The sequence below is a fragment of the Thermobia domestica genome, chromosome 5, assembly GCF_964235325.1.
Source record: "Thermobia domestica chromosome 5, izTheDome1.hap1.1, whole genome shotgun sequence".
Classification (NCBI taxonomy): domain Eukaryota; kingdom Metazoa; phylum Arthropoda; class Insecta; order Zygentoma; family Lepismatidae; genus Thermobia; species Thermobia domestica.
The window spans coordinates 160,650,606-160,671,531 of record NC_137458.1 but is presented as its reverse complement, the minus strand read 5'-3'; the positions used below and the strand labels follow the sequence as shown (position 1 = coordinate 160,671,531).

Here is a 20,926-nt window from a genome sequence, read left to right as displayed (position 1 = left end):
CCTTTCCTATTACTAACCAAATTGAAGAGGGGTCGTGACTGGGAGTTGTCGCTATAGACACGGTCATTAAATTCTTGTGATGTTCCTCTTCGGAAGTCCGAAATTAATTAACCAATAGCTAAATATACAGATAACAGAAAATAAATTTCGAAATTCATTCATTTTACTTTAGTGACTAACTTATCAAATTAGAAGTTCAAGTAAGTTAGCGACAATAAGGAGAAGGGTCACAACTCTTCTCCATTCCCATGAGCGACATGCGTGTTCATCACTGAGACTCGGGCCAGAAGCAAATTCTGCAAAAATTATACATTTTATTTTTTGCCTTGCAAAATGAAACCCCTAAAGTGTACAAAGATCAATTATCAATTTTTAGTTGAAATAAACTACATTTAAATTTAGTGTGTGATTGCAATATGAGTCTTGAGTTCTTTTTCTTACCGATGATCTCATTTGTTGTGATAAGAAAAGGTGTAAAATTAAATGTGAGCAGCGCCGTAACTTAGATTATTTCTGGCGAGGGGGGCATTAATATTTTCCCCTCTAGAAAAGGGCAAGGGTAAATTTTGAGCCCTCCCGAAAAATTCGAAAATAGGCCACTTCTTTCCATCTTTCTCTTATTCTTTGTGGGCCTCCCGGAGCCTGTGGGCCCTCCCGCACACCTCTGGGTCCGTTCCATACATGACAAATTAACTATGGTGACAAGATTGACAAATCTCAAAGCCATACGAATAAATATTATTTCTAGGAGCCCGAATAGTAGACATTTTTTTTTATTGAAGTAGGCCTACGACTCATTATTGTTTTATTTTGCTTTTGTCTGCTGGTTTGTTTATGTAATGTAGTGAACCTGTTTGATGCTTCATTTATAATTTCATGTTCATATCGAATATGGAGTAAGAAACTTTTGTCTTGAAGTGGGGCCCCTAGAACGGCGGGGAGCTTCCCTGGGAGGAATAGTTTCCCCCTCACAAGTTACGGCATTGAATGTAAGGGAGATACTTTCTTAATTAGGTGGATGGATTGGCGTCACAGTCTTTTGGGGGGGAAGATTGGTACCCCTGGCTTCAAAGTTCCATTATACATATAGTAGTATTCTACGAAAGTGACTTAATTAACTTTGACGGAAATTCTTGTAGGTGATATCTTTAAAATTTTGTCGGCCTTTACAGTGCCTGCTTTCCATCCTCTACAACAAACCCTCCGGGTAATTAGAACTGATGTTAACCGCCAACATTATAGTCAGAATACAATTAGATGTTCTATCTTACGGTGACAGTTGAAGCTATCTCTTTACAGTTCATGGTTTTACCGACAAGGACTGTGCAACTCTTTTCATATTTTGTGCTTAGTTACCCCTGAAGTGCAAAACAACCCCGTGTTACTGCATATGAAATAGCAGAAAGAGTCAGACATAATGTACACATGTCTAACAAGCAGGAAGGAGGAGGAACGTGAAGGAGAACCAGAACCACTGATTTAAAATATTCAGACCGCGGTGGATCAGTGGTAGAGCACTCATCTCTGAAGTGTGAGACTTCTGGTTCGGTCTATGATTCATTTTGTGTATGTGAGAAAAGTACATTATAAGATTGCTCGGATGAGCACGTGTTGCCACATTGTGAGTTATCCGATCGGCGTCAGGCGTCCACAATGCTGCATCCACTTTGGTTAATTTAACACTTCTGAACGTGTGTTACAAGGTTGCAATAGTGTAATATTGGTGTTCTTCCTACAAATATCCTCCATTTGTAACTACCACTGCAACGTTTATGATTGACTTCTCTCCAGGGGCGGATCCAGGGGGCGATCGCCCCCTCAGAATAGGATATTTTTATTTTAATAATAAAACCTATACTAAGAATGTTCACCTTTGTATTATAAATGTAAAATAAAACCTAAAATAGGTAGGCCTTAATTATTTATTCATTTATTTATTTGGTTTTACGTTAAGTTAATGATACAGAGGAGCTACTTCTCCTTTTCTAAATTTGTTTTACCTTTTTTTTATGCAATACACTTTTACCTCGACTTTATTTGACTTCGAACGACCGCCACACCCAAACATTCAGTCTGGATCCGCCCATCCTTTTCTCTCTATGACCTTAATAACCTTTCCCGTCTGGTTCAACTCAGAAATAATTCGAAAAGTTAAAATAAAGTCGTACTATCACAAAAAGTGGAAGAATAGAATAGACAATTTCATCTTAGCGCGATGAATTCTATAATAGAGGAAGGTAAAGTCCAAACTTACGGAAGCATACAGAAATGTGTACTTTTGAACTCTTCAATGCATTCCTGACGTACCGAAGTGCTCCCGGAAAGAGGAATCATTATTTTTGAGTCGCCCTAACGATAGGTTGGAGACCGGAAGTACAATCAGAACCAACATTGTTTCCCAAACTGAACACCTCGAGAGTGGGAACACTATACAACCGATTTTTAAAGATTGTTCTACCATCTTGTGTTACTTTCACACGATTACTCTTGACATCTGATCATTGCGAAGAATGTTTCCCTTGGTACTGGGAACAGCTGTAGCTAAGTGAGGGGGGATGCGAGGCGGTGGCCCCGGGCGCTGACAGTGAGGGGCGCCGAACGATCAAAAAGAAAGGAAAAGTGTTGGAAACGAGTAAGCGACGCGGCGTCCCTAAGAAGTACTGGCGCCCTATTAAACCAATAATGATCTCGGTTTGCAAAGAAATACATTTGTTAAAAATTTTCTTGCTCGTTACGCTCGCAACTCAAGCATTACAATAAGAGTTAAAACAAGTTTTTACTCTTACTTAAAGAAAATTATTATATATGGTTTGTTAATGACGGTGATATACAAGGTGCCGAGTAATGACTTATAGTGTACACAGGAGCGTTTCCAAAATCAGAAACGGTCAAAGTCTGAAATACTTATTCGGCGTTTTGACGGTGATGAGTTTGATTAGTGATGAGTCCCGCTTTTCTACGCAATGGGATTAATCACGACAGTCAGAATGAAAATATGAAATTGAGAGAGGTGAAGAGACACGCGCAAACTGTTGTTTGCGCGAAAATATTAAAATTCAACGTAAAGAAGGAGAATAACTTCGAACTTGAAGCACTTGCAGAATAGGGACTTAAGGGGTCAATACTTAACCCAACGAATTTAATCTTTTTTCAAAGACTGATCATTACCAGTGTTTATTTTTATCCTATTTCATTGATATATGAAATGTTTCTAATTAATGAATTTATTCGAATAATTTCTCCATCTGCTACTTGTAATGTCCCACTGTCTAAGAGAAAGTTTTGAACAGTACCACAAATGTCCCAGAAAAACTGTGTTTCTGATTGTACCGCAAATGTCTTGATACGTGTCCAAATAGCTTGATAAAAAAAAAAAAAAAAAAAAAAAAAAAAATCAGCGTAGCGTAACAATAAAATCTGCTTCTCTTATATGTTAAAAAAAAGAAAAAAAGAAAGAAAAAGAAAAGCTTGGTAAGGTGAGTGTAGGGGGCGCCGAATTCTATTTCGCCCCGGGCGCCGAAATCTCTAGCTACGTCTCTGATTGGGAAAGACTGCAGTAGCAAGGTGAATAGAAAGTGGTGGTATTCAACAATGAAAGTAGTTTCTATATCTTAGACACAAAGATAGTTCTGAGTGCGTATATAAACTTGCAAGTGAAAGGGAAAATCCAGAGTTTTTCCACTCGTCATATAGGACACATTCTTCACTGTCTGGTATTTGATAAGAGAGGAAAATAAGCTACACATCACGCTTGTCTTTGGATTTCATACTAGCAGCATTCTGGTCTTCATTTTAGGGATGGCCAGACGGATCCGGATCTCGGATATCCGGATCCTATAAGATCCGGATATCGGATCCGGATCCGAAATTTCGGATCTTGGATCCGGATCCGGATATCCGGTTACTAGATCCGGATCCGAAATTTCGGATCTTGGATCTGGATCCGGATATTCGGATCTTGGATCCGGATCCGGAATTTCGGATCTTGGATCCGGATATCCGGTTCCTGGATCCACCCCCGAAATTTCGAAGTTCAGAATTCGGACTCCTGTTTTGAATATTTTAGGCCTTAGATTGAAACCCAGAACTAAAATATCCATATGTATAAAATTTACTAGGTGAATTTTATCTAACTCAGTGGGAAGACAATTCAATTTAAATGACAAAAGATTACATCAAAATCTCATTTTCACATTTTTCGGGGTTAGACCATTGTTGAGCACACCCCATCATTTAGTCTTTAGTATATCTTTAAACGTACTACAAGTATGCCACTTTCATCTGAAGTCAGTAGTATAGATCTGCCTTTTGTTATATATTAATCGAGTTAGGATTAAAATTCGATTGTTTGTGAGACCTATGATAATATTTTCAGAATGAGTTATAACGTTGAAAAACTGCATAGTAATGCTGCATATTTTCTTTGTGCCACATTAGAATTTAATGTAGTCTATCTTATACAGTCGGCTCTTATGATTAATTCAATGATCTGAACTCCTGCAGAATTACGCTAAAATCATGGATGTCTTTGAATTTTCGTCATCATTTCTATTTTTTTTTTTTTTTTTTTTATTACGAGCAAAATAAATATCATAAGCGGTATTTTACATAATACATACAGACGCAGATCAGTCAGTTGATTGCTTAAAGTTTATAGCAAAGCTATTACATTTCTAAGACACTGGCGGCCTTAGGACAAAATCCATGGCTTTCCCATAAAATCTTAAATCTCTCTATATAAAAAGGGCAAAGTCCTGAGTGAGTGAGTGACAGATCACCGTACAGGCCAAATCGCTTAAGCTACAAACTTGAAATTTGGACAGTTTATAGGCTTTGTGACATAGAATACCACTAAGGAAGGACTTTAAGAAATTCGACGAGGAAGGGGGGGAAATGGGGTGGAAAATATTGATGATTCTTGACGTTAGATACTTCAAATTTGGTATTTGGGTTTCTCATTGAAAATAATTTGATACTTGTTTAAGTGCTTTTTGATATTTAAATTAGAAGAGGCAGGGAAGATATAGAAAGTAAAAGAGCGGGTGGTAATTGCAATTATTGCAATTAGTATAATAATATGCCTATATCTCGGAAACTTAAAGGGTTAGAAACATGGAATTTGGTATTTGGACTTCTCACTTAAAATAATTAGATATCTTAATTATTAGATAGGATAACGTTTATATCTATATCTATATCTATATCTATATCTATATATATATATATATATATATATATATATATATGTGTGTGTGTGTGTGTGTGTGTGTGTGTGGCCCGGAAGGGAAGAAAAAGGGCGAGAAGAAAATTAAGTGGGGATTACAATTATTGTATTAATATGTTATATCCTTTAAGGTTAGAGACTTGAAATTTGGTATTTGCATTTCTCATTGAAAATAATTTGACATGTGTTTCAGTGTTTTTTGACGTTTTAGTAAAAAGGAAAAGAAAAGAGATGGAAAGAAAAGAAGGTGGGGATTGTAATTATTATAATAACGTGTCGATATCTAGGAACCTCTGAAGGTTAGGAGCATATAATTTGGTATTTGGACTTTACATTTGAAATAATTAGGTATGTACTTAAGCGTTTTTTGATGTACCGGTATGTCTTAGAGGGGACGAAAAGGGGCGGGGAGAAAAGACTTTTATATCTCGGAATCCTGGAATGTTAGAGAAATGAAACTTGTTATTTGAACAAAAATTCGTTATGAAATGAAATCCTTTAGTTTTACGTCCCACGTTTATGCCGGTTAGGCTAAAGGAGACGGTGATTATGAAAAATAAATGAAATGAAGAAAGTGGGAGGAAACGGGAAAACTCCGAGAAAACCCACGAACATGGTGTTTGTCCACCACAAAGTCCACACGGCGCGAGCTGGGATCGAACAAGGGACCCCAAACACCGGAGGTGAACGCTCTACCACTGAGCCACCGCGGCCCCTTAAAAATTCGTTATGTTTGCAGGCGTATGATGTGCGAGGCCGTAGACCGAGCAAATGTGTGGGCTGGGGGGAAGCCCCCATGTACTCGCACTGAAATTCGGTATGTCTCGGGATACCGGAATGTTATTACATACAATTTGATATTTGAACTGAGATTCGGTATGGTTGTAGGTTTACGAGGTACGAGATCATAGGCCGATCAAATGAGATATCAGAGGGTCTAAGGGCAAATCCCCAGACATTTCTTTTTAAATTGATTAAGATTAGAGGCTTTTGTGGTGCGAGGCCCTAATAACGGGGGTCTAGTGGCGAAGCCCCCAACTAGCCGAGGTCTATTAAGTATATAAATGTATTTGCGTAATGACTGGAAATTGCATGTATGCCTGTGGACAAAATTGCATAAGTAGCCACGAGAAATGACAATCCTTTAAGATAAAAATTTTAAAAAGCTACCAAAATGTACTCTTGAATGAATTGTATATTATGTTTGCGCAGGGGTGAATCCAGAACGGACTCCTGGAGCGGGCGGATGGATTCTTAGGGGGCGGTTGGGGATGCTAGCAGTGAAAAATTACTTAGATGATCTGAAATTGCCACAAATTACTACTAAAGTACACTAATAATGGTGGCGCTGGGTAGGGGTGAACGACTTTTCGCCCTCCCCCTGCATCAGCCTATGTGTTTACATGAATGATATAGCTTCTTATACAACCTATGCAGAGTTAATAGTAGTGGATTGCTAATTACAAAGCTACGTGTTACTGCTCGAGGCTCCATATGGTATTTTGTATACACATACAGTACATTAATACATTGATTTTGATACATTAATTGCCATTTAGAACTTCATCTCTACTAGAAACGTATTTTTAAAGAAAGAAAAAAAGCTCATCAAGAGCAAGAAAAGGAAGTTGCTCCTTAATTTGATTTGATCTATATTTTATGGGCTGTTCCATTAACAATGGCCTAGCCCATCACGACTAGGAAATGGCCTCATTCAGTGACCACAATAACTCGGAAAGAATTAGAAAAGTTAGCAGCCTGAGTCTAATGAAGAAGCTTGGGCTTGAGACTAAGGTTTCATCCCAGCATTTGACTAGTGTTACAGAAAACAAAGGACAAACTTCAATCAGGACGACCGCTTTAAAAAAGATTTACTACCTTTTCGGTCAAGTATTTCCACTAGAACCAAATCTGACAATGAGATTGCTCTCACCTAAGTCGACAGTTTTACTCAATCAAATTTGGAGTAATTGTGACATATTAAGGCACGAAAACCAAATATCAACAGAATGAAGAAAACGGAAGGCTGTCACACGATCAGATACCAAAAGTGTTTTAAAATCTTATTTTAAGCATAGGAATGAAAGTCACTTTGTCAATAATTTCGAAAATTTTGCTGATTCGGAACACCCGAATTTTCTGACACGGAGTTTCGAATCCGAAATTTCGGATCCGGATTTTGGGATCCGGATCCAATATTCGGTTTCTCGAATCCGGATCCAAGATCCGTTTTTTCGGATCCGGATCCAAGATCCGACACTTCGGATCCGGATCCAAGATCCGACATTTCGGATCCGGATCCAAGATCCGAAATCTCGGATCCGGATCCAGTGTCCGGACATCCGGATACCGGATATCCGGACCCAAGTGGATCCGGATATCCGGATCTGGCCATCCCTACTTCATTTATTAATACGTCGTGCATTCGTGATAAGCCTACCTTATCTGGACACTTTTTGGGATTCCATCCTCTAGCAGAATATTGCGCGTTCCATCCCATTTCAAGAAATCAGTTTGTTGTAAGATGTTGTAAGTGTTATTTGGAGACGCCATTAATATTCTAGATTACAGATATTAATGCCATTAATATTCTGTACTACTCCAAAGTGTGAAAAGAGGACATTCAAAAAGAGCTTCAATCTTCCTGACAATATGGCAAATAGAAATCATTACTAAAAATTTAAGGATATCGATATCAGACAAAAGTTGAACAGGGCGAAGTTAGGGGAGATGATAGAAAAATTGGAAGAAAGTGCAAAAGATGCCTAAATATCTCCATCTAAATTTAAATCTATCCATTGTTGTACTTAGCATTGTAGCATGTTGTAAGATTTAAAAAAAAAAATCATTTCAAAACTAGCGCCATTTCTGATGAGTGGCTAAAATTGGAACTAATAGTTCTAGAGGTAGTTAACTGACCACCTTGTGGTCATTGGAAATTGAATGCAACGATGAGAGCACATGTTCTCAAATGGTAGTCGTTTAAAATCGCTATCTTCACCACGCTTTTTGTATTTTCAAATGCACTTTCCCAAATTCCATTGTAATGAAAAGTTTTTATTAATAATTTGTGTGGGTTTTATACCCTGCACCAACGGCGTCTCAATTATAACAAGACGTCGGCACAAAAGTTCAATTTCCAATGACCACAAGGTGGTCAGTTAACTACCTCTAGAACTATTAGTTCCAATTTTAGCCACTCATCAGAAATGGCGCTAGTTTTGAAATGATTTTTTTTTTTTTTTAAATCTTACAACATGCTACAGCATACAAATATGTTGACTTTCATGCAGCCAAGTATCTTGCAGGCCCGTATTTAGGTAAGTGCTATTCTGTGCTCAGCAAAGAGCGGTAGAATTTTGGGGGCGGCAAAATTTAGATTTTTAAAAATGAAATGAAATGAAATGAAATCTTTAAGCTTTACGTCCCACGTTTACGCCGGCGAGGCTAAAGGAGACTGTGATAATGAGGATGAATGAAGAAAGTGGGAGGAAACGGGATAACCCCGAGAAAACCACGTACACGGTGTTTGTCCACCAGAAAGCTTACTTGGAGCGAGCTGGGATCGAACCAAGGACCCCATGCCTGAGAGGTAAACGCTCTACCACTAAGTCACCGCAATTCACAATTTTTTAAAATAAGAATTCACAATAAAGTAATATTTACCCGCATAGTCCTGCGCAAGCGCAACAAAATATTTTAATGTGTTTCATTGCCTTTAATTATGTACAGTAGTTACTAATTAGCTAGTTTATCCCATTATTTTTAAAAAGTCATCCTCTCCCACCCCGTTTCCAAAACACATGCTATTGAACTCAGCGACCTTGAAAGCTATGAATTCAACACTAATATCTGTCATTTTCGATTACTTTTAAAATCTCGCCCCCTACCTGGATAGTGGAGTATGACCTTGAGGTTGAATTGTCTTAAAACTGTCACTATTCATCTCCCCCAAAAACTATGAATTCAACACTAATGTTGGTCGTTTTCGGGGGACGGCAAATTTTGTGTAGGGGCGGCAAAGAGCACAGGGGCACACAATATATAAATACGGGCCTGGTATCTTGCGTTAGAATTTCCTCTATTAGGCCTATGAAAATTCTTAAGAATCGATTACGATATTCTCTTTGATAGCACTTGTTAAAGAATTTAGGTTTTTTTTTTTTTTACGATGGAAAATAATTTAATTTTGCTTAATTATGACAAAATTATTGAAGAATTTGAGTCTACTTCAAAGGCAATAGGCCGTTATTTAAAAAATTACCGGACACAACCATGAGATGTCAAATTTCACTTCATTTGAATTATTAACTACCAGCAAAGACATTATTATTATTATTATTATTATTATTATTATTATTATTATTATTATTATTATTATTATTATTATTATTATTATTATTATTATTTTATATTTAACATACCACCACTATGATCTGAGGCTAAGAGAGAGCGTGATAATGATAGTGAATGCTCTAATCTTCCAAATCTATCTGTAGATTGTTTCATGATGGATTGTTTAAGTAATTTAGAATAACTTAGCTATAAAAATATGGTAAATAAATGTGTTGTGCAGAAAAAGTAAATATAAACTTGTGGATCTACTGAAAGTAAAGTTTTAATTTTTCTGAATAAACTGCAAAAAATGAGAGACTAGTCAGCATAGGTAACCAGATAATCAAGGTTACAAAACGATTTGTAACGTTAGTACTAAATTTATTAGGAAGTTGTTTAAGGAACTACAGTAATGCCTGATTATTACCATATGTTCAGAGCCAAAAAATAGTTCTTAACTGACTTACGAGGAACAGTTACTTGCTGCAACTGAAACTACTTCCATAAATTTTGATGGTTGGCCAACACTGTAGCTAAGTCGGGTGGACCTAAGTTTGTCAGTCCGCTCCTGTCGATGAGTATTGAAAGAAATAACAACTTAACGCTTCTAAGTAGTGGATCAGATATACAGGCACGTAGCCAAGAGGTGTCCGAACCCCCCTTCGAGACCAGAAATGAAAAAATTAAGGATGAAACAAAATGGAATGAGAAAAAGAAGGATCAGCGTTAAAAATAAAAAACAAAAAATACAGGAAGCTTTTGGTTACTCTTTCGTATGAGGAGATTTGTATTACTTGCATTACATGGTGGCGAGGTGAGCGACATATCCTGGAAGAGTCAGGGAATTTGAAATTTCTAGAAAAGTTACAGAATTCTCAGAATTTCTGCTACTAGTCAGGGAGATTTCAAGCTTCCGAAAGCATAGTACCGTTGAGTAACAGCGTGGACATTTTTTATCATAATTTTTCGTCATCACATCCTTGCAGAATCAAACATGTTATTTCAAAAACAATTTTCTACTGCTCCTTTAACCTGTCATTTGGAACCGACAGTAGTTGACGGAATAATAAAAACAAAAATTTATATGGAAAAGGAGTTCTATAAGCATTTGATTCAACAGAAAAAGGAACGCAGACATTGTAAAATATTTTACAAGACATTATTGAGTATGTACTTTTTATAATAGTGAATATGTACTTTTCATAATAGTTGAGATCATAATGAAAGGAAAATTGTTATATTTGAATGAACAAAGAAAGTAAATATTGTAAAATCTTTTTCAATACTTTTTCTTTTATTCTTTTATTACCCGAGATTTCTTCATAGTTTCTTATTAAAATACTTACCAACATATCCTCATTTGATTGTCCTAACAAACTAATATATGTTGATAGTAAAGTAGTTTACATTGATCAAGCTCCTGAGCCTTCAGAATTTCATATCACGCCCCCCCCTTAAAATCTTGGCTAAATGAACCAATATATGTTCTAGTAAAATAGTTTAGAATGATCAGCCCCTGGTGTGATGATTACAGTATTTCATGTCACTCCCCCCCCCTTCACGAAATCCTGGCTAAGTGCCTGAGGTATATTTATGATAATATTAAGGTGAGAAACCACGCAAAATTTTTAATTCATTTTCTGAAAGTTTAGTTGTGCTAGGATTAACTTTCTTTAAAAAAAATGCAAAGTGTGTACCTACGCAAGTTCTGCAATTGTTATTGTTTTTATTTTATAGACCTATCATATTCAACTTACGTTCTACTAATTTTTATGTAAATAAATTTCAGGTCAGGCCGCATTACATATCACTTATCAATGCCATTTAGTATCCTGCTTTCTCCTTATGTAATGGCAAGCGTAATCTCAACCTACAATGATGAGCCATGCGATTCTTTTCTCAACGAAAACTCAACTCAGGTAAAATAACATATTTCTAACATAAAATATAGTTTATATGAGAATGGATCAGGTAACAAACGTTACAATACAAAAACAACACATGATGACATTGCACTGGTACAAACATGTCATTTGTATCTGCTACAAACTTTTTTTTTTTTAATATTCAGTTTCTGGATCACAAAATATATATTTGTAATATTATGGTAAATGCTCAGTCTGGTTACGCCTAATTTCATCCAACTACGTGTACGAAACTAAGCGTACAAATAAATAAATCAAAATAAATAAATAAAAACTATACTTGTATGAGATACACTAAGAGGATAACATACTTTTTGGCTGAGTGAAATGAAGAAATGAACTAGCACTCTTCCTAAGCTTAAGACAAGGTTCAAATCAACGAGGGAATAAGGAGGATTTTTTCCCTGTTCGTCAAGTTCCCCGGCTCGTTACAGAATATCTTTCTTGTCAGGGAAATGTTGGTCCCATTTCATGCAAGCCAGGGTTGGAAAAAGTACATTAAAAAAAAAAAAAAGCAAAACATGTGTTTAAAATATGAAAATGGCGTTTAAAATGTTTTAAACACACGCGAAAAAAATACATGATATAAAAATTTTGAACAATTTAAAACATGATTTTAAACATATTTCAAAATCATGTAATCACCTATTTATTAAGACTCTTTTGCTTTTGCAACCGATCTTTTTCATTTATTTTATTCTCGTTAAGATTACACTGTGTTGGGTACAGAATATTTCAGTATAGATTAGTAATTCTCAACTTATTTCATATCACGACCCCCTTTTATTACACTCTCTTGCCAGTGACTCTCATAAATATTTTCTTGGTTATAATAAGCTTTTAAGGTAGATTTTAAAATCTACCTACTATAGAGATTTCACAGAATCAATCAATATTCATAGCAAAACAAAATTCCTCATCATCCTTGTGTCCTGAGAACGGGTTGAGGGAGAATGATGGAACTTGGAAGTAGTCTGACACATCAGATGATGCTATCAAGCATCATGGCGAACATCTTTGCTTAGTATTCGAAATTTCAAATGCAAAGGGAGTCATGTTAAGAGGCGTCTACACTTAGTCGATTTTCGTTCGATTCAGTTGAATTGACGTCACTTTCAACTTAATCGACCGTGTAAACGGGATTTCAACTTAATCGCTTGTTGATCGAAGGCGACTAATCGGCTGGCAACTGAATTAAAAGACGTTCTATTTTCTGTGGTTGAAATAATTGAACACATCCATCAATCTGATTCGGCCTAATTGCTTCGATTTAGTGGCAAATGCAGCGAGTCGATTTAGTCGTGCGACTAAATCGACTAAGTGTAAACGCCCCATTACGTTTTAAGGCGGAATGCGGTTATTTTAGCCCTAAAGCAAGTCGTTTCGAGACATCGGTTCTGAAAGTTTTGTAGTTATGCCTTTAGGGGCTAAGCTAGCGTTTCGTGGAGGCGGGTGAGATTTTTGTTGCAAAATTTGGTTACTATTTCAGAACACTGATGCTAATAAAATTATTTTAAAATAATACGTTTTCGAAAAGTAATGTTTGAAGCACACTTCATGTTGTGTTAACTTTAGAATATTTTCTGCAAGCCTATGTAATTGGTTGTTTTTTGAGCCAATAATGTATTGAAGGAAGGTAATATTTGGGGCGTTCAGAGCACAATGGGTACAAATCCATTTTCAATATAGTTAAGTTTTGCTCAGCAAATTAATTCTATTTCAAAACGTAATACTTCGCAGTCAAGAATCCAAAACAAATGTAACTAAAACCATACGAAATGGCGTGGGATAGTTCCATATGACAGCGCTAGACAGAGGTGTCAGTGGAACAGGAGAGCAACCGCCCCCATCCTCACCGTGAATTCCAGATTTTGGGGATAGTTTTAGAAACCTTTTGATAAGCAAAGCCCAACAGAACAAGCTTGAGGTCCTTACACCGAATAAATACGGAGAACATACAGATGATTAAAACTGGAAAGTTGCTTAGGGCCAATTTCTAGAATTTTAAGTAGGCCCGAAACTCGAAAGTAGAGCTAAACTTGAAACTAAATCAATTGAAGATTTATTTTAAAAACATCTGAAATGCCTGTTCTTCGCACCGGGAAATTAGGTTTATGGGAAATATTTGTATTCTCTTTTCCCTTAGGATAAGATTATGTAGGGTATGTCAATAAAAGTGTAATGATAAAAATACAAAGATACTTTACTTTTGGCATCAATTTTGAAACATCCTACCCCCTTTAATCAAGTTAATATGATTTTTTTCAAAGGCTTGAAGTGGGTAGGTACTACGTTCCAAAAAGTAATTTCAAACAGGTCAGCCGTTTTCCCAGTCCCAAAAACTATGAATTCCACACTTATCTCAATCATTTTTGACATATTAATTTTAACCCCCCTCTCTCCCCTTCCTTTGTCGTTGGGGCTGAACTTTCACTTGAACAGCATTAGGAGCACACTGTTCATTTCAGTGACCCGGAAAACTATGGATTCCATAGTAATACTGATCATTTTGGATTATTTTTACATGTCACTTCTTTCAACCCCCACCCCTTAGTCTCTTACTCCTACAGTAATTTTTCCAGGTTGAAAGTTACATGTCTACCAAATTTTGTTGAAATTTACTCCAAGCGTTCCAGAGCTACGTTAGAATATACATTCATACCATATCTAAGCACATCCAATATAGACGGTGTTTTCGTGACCTGAGGACAAACTCTGAGAGATGGTAGAGTATGATAAAAGAAGTAATTTGAGAATAGAACCAAGTGTTCGGAAGTGTGTCGTTTCAGAGGTAAAGGCCACCTTAACTTTGTCGCAACGGGACAAAAATTGCATGACTCGAGAACGAAATGTCAGATGAATATCCAGTCAAAGATAATATGCGTTATTGGTTTCTCAGATTTCATCATTGTAGGAAAAGATTCGAAGCAGAGGCGGTGTAGGCCTAAGGGTACACCCAAAAGAAAAGTATGATGTTTTGTACCGGTACATCTAAAAAAAAAATGAGACAAGAAATCGTCAATTCCACGCAATAAAGTTATTTCGGGTAGAAAGATGCCCAACATCTGGACAAAATGAGAAGAAAATATGGGCTTATGATAGTTTGAGCTGCGGACCGGATGGGAACTGTGATCGTGGGAAATATTGATAGGGATAGTGGACAATTACGAAAGAAGCAATCTTTGGTTATGAACTATGACTCGAACATATAACTGTAAAACAATTACACGCTATAAATTTTTACGAGAGCAGTAACAGGCAAATGTAGAACGCATATGCACGCATCTCGCAAATTAAAAAAAAAATCTGGAAAGCTGATTCCCTGCAGGAAGACGTACGTGAAAAAGAAAAGGGAACTGGTCGACAGCGGAAGCTAGTTACGTAATCCCGTGGAAATAGTAAACAAAGAAGGCGAAAAATACCTTCGGAAAACAGCATAGAACGTAGCTACCCGCTAAAGACGACAAACAAACTCTACTATGTAAAACAGTTAGTACATTGAAATGGTAGGTAATGTACGTACTTACAGCTTAACAGTAGATGTTCAAAATGACATTCCCCTTCGTCGATATAAGCATAACAGTGTCGTAGGAAGCTTTGTCGCACACGCTCAATGGTGAAAGAGCTGGCTAGGAAACAGAATTTCCTTGTTCGATCCACTCATCTGAGAAAATTTGATCAAGATAGCATGAGAAACAGCAGCGAAATGGGCTGACACCCCGTTATGTTGAAACCACATATACTGACAAACACCAAGAGAGACATCTGCTAATAATTCTGGAAGCCTATGCTGCAGAAGCACCATGTATACAAGTGCAGATACAGGTAAGGGGAAAGGATACTTTCCCTGTAAGTGGGAAAGCTGATACGGGTCTAAAGTGATCGCCAATGATGTCTGCCCACATGTTTACTGCAAATGTATATTGATAACTCTTGACAATCGTCGCATAAGGAGCGTTATCTCCTTACACGCGACCATTCCGATTATTAAATATACTAGTGAAAAAAATTTCACCATTGAACAGAACAGAGGCATGAAACTGACGATCGCTCCCACAGCGCTGCACCAGCCATTCACAAAGTACAACACTAGAGTCGAAGTCAACTTGATTTAGATTTTGTACTCTTTGTGGATGGTAGGGATGTAACTGCTGTTTATACAGTACTTTGCACACAGTAGCGTGTGCCACACCCATTTCATGTGCTATAATCCTTGTGCTTGTCGAAGGCTCTTCCTCCACACGATCACGCACCAATTCTTCGAAAGTGGAAGTCCTGGTAGTTCGTCGCTCCCCTTGGTTGTGAAGTTGTGATCTTAAATATCCCATTTCCCGCAAACGCTGGAACAGACACGCAAACGTGGAATGCTTCAGATGTCCCCTTTGTGGAAATCATTAGTGATATAATCTAACCATTTCATAATCATTTTTATTATCCATTGTATAGTTAAACGCTATACCTGCAAGCTCGTCAACCGCGAACTCCATTGCACTGCTACAGCACTTACAGTGTTACACAAACGATACATGGAGTAATTGCACTACACCAGTCGTTCCTATTATTCCTGATCCACTCAGCTGAACGGTAACATAAGGGTCATTTCTAAAGCCCAAATATGAGAGCGCAGGATGCTTCTGGCTGGCACGCTGAAGGTGCTTCTGGAGTGAATGACTACTATCGGGGTTTTCGTTGCCTGCAAAATCTACGGCATCAACAACATGTTCCTATTTGAACATAGGCTGTTCAAACTTTAAAAAGAAAGAAAGAAAAAATTTCCCATGTTGATAATGAAATTTAGAGACAGCGGTAATATGCACTACACACTAATCTCGTTGAGACGACAAACAACTACAAAGAAACCTGAGAAAATAGTATTAAAGTCGAGACGATATCAAATCGTCATCTACAAATGAGATAAGAAAACTTACTTTTAGTCTCGTGGATAACTACAATAGTTTCATCGGATCAGAGTCTGACATTTTATTTTCAGTTATTGTACATTCCGTCACTTTTCGGCCACCACAGGAAACATTTCGGCCAGTTGCCTGTAACGCAAATTCGTGAATGTCCACCATCCCAATCAACGTTTTCCAGTTTCCTTCGAATCCGTAATTAATGTTTTCGTAGTCCCATGTTTTCCCCTCATTTGATTCACGAAAGGACATTCTTGTACCCATAACAACTTTACTTCCTACAATTAACGATTTCTCGGTGCTTTTTTTTTCAGATGTACGAAGCACTCTACTTTTATTTTGAGTCTACCCTTGCGCCGTCTCTGCTCGCAATCCTTTCCTGCAATAATGAAATCTCAGGCACGAATAATGCATATTGCCTTTGATCGAACCTTAATCCGATATTTCGTTCTCGAGTTATGGTCATTTTTGTCCCGTTGTGAAAACCTTCAGTGGCCTGTATATCTGAAACAGCGCACTTAAGGACATTTGTTCCTGTTATCAAGTTGCTCACCTGCAGAATGTTGATGCTCATATGAACTTGAAAATGACACTAAGCAAGTTTAAGTAAGAAGTCATGAATATGATCATAGATTATACTGTATATTACTAATGATGTTTGATAAATTTTGGAGAAAAGGTAATTTTTTAAAGAACAAGTAGCTGGTATACTACGTGGCAACAGAATTGATGTTTAGTATGACTATCTATTGCCAAATCTGTGATGGGAAATGGCCTTTCAAGAGACAAATATTGCAACATGTTGACAAGATTCTCGTTTGATTCAAGAACTACAGTATTATATAACAATATAACAACATAATAACATAATCATAGCGTGTGTATTATATGTTCTCTGATTCGATAACAGACTGACAAGGAAATCGATTTAAAACAACCCAAATGTTTCATACATCATTCTTAAATATCCTCTAGTCTCTCCTTGAATCGAACATAGGATCACTGTCTAGCAAATCTCAAGGCCCTGCCACTTTTTCCTTAAACCATAGGGTCAAAATTGATATTCGATAGAAAACTTATTACAGTGGCTTAACAGTAGTGCACAGATCTCTCATATCTAAGTTATAGGCTCAATCCTATGTTATGTAAACATTTGGTGGACAACAGTGTCCACGAGTTTACTCCCACACTCTCATTCTTCCAATTTTCTATAACATTTATTTATTACACATCCGTCTCCTTAAACCAAAAGGGGATAACAGCAGTACATAAAAGTAAAAATTTCATTTTGGTTTATTACTATTTCATATTCACAATCGACATCTATCTATCTATCTATCTATCTATCTATCTATATATATATATATATATATATATATATATATATATATATATATATATATATATATATATATATATATATATATATATATATATATATATACACTAATCATATCTGACATCAATGTTTCATATTAAATATTTCGATGTGTTCTTGTAATTCAAATGTTCTCCATTGTGCTGAAGGAATAGTTTAAGAACCGCTGTTACAACTATATTTGTAACTGCGGAAATACTTGTTTTATCGGATTATCTTATTATTTATTTATTGTTGTTAGACCTTTCTGTCCTCTGCAATCTTGTGGTTGTATAAAACCTGAAGTATGTCCAGTAGTTTTTGACTACAGACAATATTGATTGTTATAAACCTCATATCCCTTGTCCGGATATTTAATTGGCCTAATTTCCGATTAATCGAGAACATTCTTAGATCTACTATTAAAATGGATTTTAATGAACTATTACTCAAAATCAATTAAAAGCTAATTTTTAAGAACTTCAAAAATCCAGAAATAAATAAATAAATGTACGGAATATAACTTAGTAACAAACAGTTTAACAGATTTTTTCAATTATATTAACTGCTTTATGAGGAGAAATGAAACTTTAAAATTGTACACATAATTCATAGTCTTGTATATAATATTTAATGTAGTATACATTAGTCGATACATTTCCTATTATTATCCTAAGTTTGACATACTTCAATATGTGTAATTTTGTTTCTTGCAGCCAGGTGAAACAATGGTGGACGAAGTCAGCGCTGAAGACGGTAGCACTCCTGAGCTAGGATTAAACAATACTTTAGGAGAACCAGTAGTAGGAAGAAGTGGTCTTAATGAAACTGATCATAATTATGCCGAAAATACTACACAAACCCCGAATGTTACACATACATTGGTTAGTAACTCCAGTGAAGTGTCCATCTCTTCAGAAATACTGAATACTACGGAAATTCTACCAAATATTCAGACTACAATTAAGCCAGAAGAAATCGACACTGTTTCAGAAACGGTCGACTCGAACACTAATGAAACACAAACTGGTGGAAGTGGTCCCATTAGCGGATTGCTCGGTGGAAATAACCCAATTGCAGGACTATTAGGGGGAAACAGACCTACTAGTAGATTTTTCGGAGACCCTAAACCACTGCCGTCACTGAGTGATAATCGTAATCGTATCACCGAATTCTTAGAAGTAATTAATCCCTTACCTGGACTGCTGGGTGGCAATAAACCAACAGATCAAATAAATGCAACCACTCCACCTGCTGAGAACGTCACCGATTTACCAGTAGAAATAGAAGGGATTACACCGACACAGATTCCAGAATACGACATTCAGAGTAATCACACTGAATTGTCTGATGATTTGAATAATATCAATGCTACTGTTCCTAGTACCCTTGAAAACAGTACAGACATACATAATAGAAGTACACTCAGAAGCTCTGCTATTACTGCAGGAGAAAACACAAATTATTACAATCAATCTTCTATACCTCAAATTCCAGCAAACAATGGGACACAAACATCTTCTCATAATGAAACAACTCAAGTGCCTCCAATTTATGTTATAAAGCCCTATCCGCACTTTCATTTCGAAAATAACACAGTTCTGTTTCACAGCCACATAATTTACCAAATTGAAGGTAATTCAAATGACAATACAACCTTCGTGGAGGACAACAGCGGAAGTAATGTGTCAAATAATACTGAAACACAACCACCTCAAAAAAATTGCAGTAGACACGGTGTTGATGAAAACAGACACGATCACAGTCTTGAAACTTCTCATGAACACACGAGTCATGAAAGCGAGCATCACACTAATCATACTCATGAGCATACGCAACCACAAGAAATTTGCGGTAGGCACGGTGTTGATGAAAGACACGACCACAGTCTCGAAACTCCTCATGAAAACGCGAGCCATGAAAGCGAGCATCACACTAATCACACTCATGACCATGAATCCCATGAACATGACACTAATCATATCCACACAGGAAGTTATGAATCTCATGAACATAACCATACATTAAACCACACTAACAGAACTGATAACCATACACGTTCTCACAGTATACATGACCACCATCATCACCATTCTCATGATATACATAACCGTCATCACCATCATCACCACCCTCATCATGACCATCATCATCACGATAAAAACCATCATCATACTACAAGTGCAAGAAATACAAGTACTGAAACACCACGTGAAACTACAAATTCATCAAGCCCATTGCCACCTCAAACTTCTGAGCGACTTCAACGACATTATCACAGAATTCTAGACTACATAGACTACGAGCTATCTTGCTAACTACATTTACTTAAGCTATTTGCATACGAAAGATTTGTTGTCAAGGCGTAACACAACCATCTTTTACATGCTAATCCAAAAATTCCTATGATACAACCATATGCTAGTAATAGCATCATGCCTTTTATCATAACTGAAACACCTAAGTGTATATACCATCAAAGTTAAATAAATAAAATATAATTAAATATTTGCATATGTTCATTATATTTTTTAAATGTAAATATTAAATAAAAAGAAAAATCACATTATATATTAATCTGTATTGTACCTTTAAAATGCTATTCAGTGCATGAATATCAAATATCTGTATTGCTTATTCTTATAAGAATTACCATCAATGAACAGGATGGCGAGTAGGTTAGTTTACGCACAAAGTCACACTCACATTAGCTGGTTAGATTGACTTATGCGCCATCCTGTATTAAGAAATTTTCAATATATCATGGATATGCTTTTAGATATCTACAATCCAATGAGTTCAGAACTCTGAAGCCTTGAATAATACATGTAAGCACACCTTACAAAAGGCCCGTAAAATTAAAACAATCTTTTAAACGACAAAGATTGAATAGTTCGTTTTTATGTTGGCTTATTAGATGACGCTCCTGTAATTAGTGAACAAGAACACAATTGTAACAGGACAGTGTTGGGTAAGTTACTTGTAAAAATGTAACGCGTTACAAGTTACTTTACTTTTCCTTAAAATGTAACGCGTTAGTAACGCGTTACTTACCCCAAAAAAGTAACTTACTTTACTGCAAAAGTAACACGTTACTAACGAGTTACTTTTAGGTCCGAAACTTTAAATATGTGAAAAAATATTATTTCAATTTTCCGAACTACTATTACTA

At 36.4% G+C, this 20,926-nt stretch overlaps 1 protein-coding gene across 1 annotated transcript in view; it reads left to right on the top strand.

Moving 5' to 3' along the window:
- The window catches only part of LOC145686216 (uncharacterized), a 113,673-nt gene extending 93,342 nt beyond the window's left edge, over positions 1–20,331 (top strand). The window contains exons 4-5 of the mRNA XM_081759273.1: positions 11,349–11,478; positions 18,471–20,331. Of these exons, the coding sequence (XP_081615399.1) occupies positions 11,349–11,478; positions 18,471–20,072 (1,732 nt within the window). The 3' untranslated portion in view covers positions 20,073–20,331. The remainder of the gene's footprint in view (positions 1–11,348; positions 11,479–18,470) is intronic.
- The last annotated feature ends 595 nt before the right edge of the window (positions 20,332–20,926 follow it).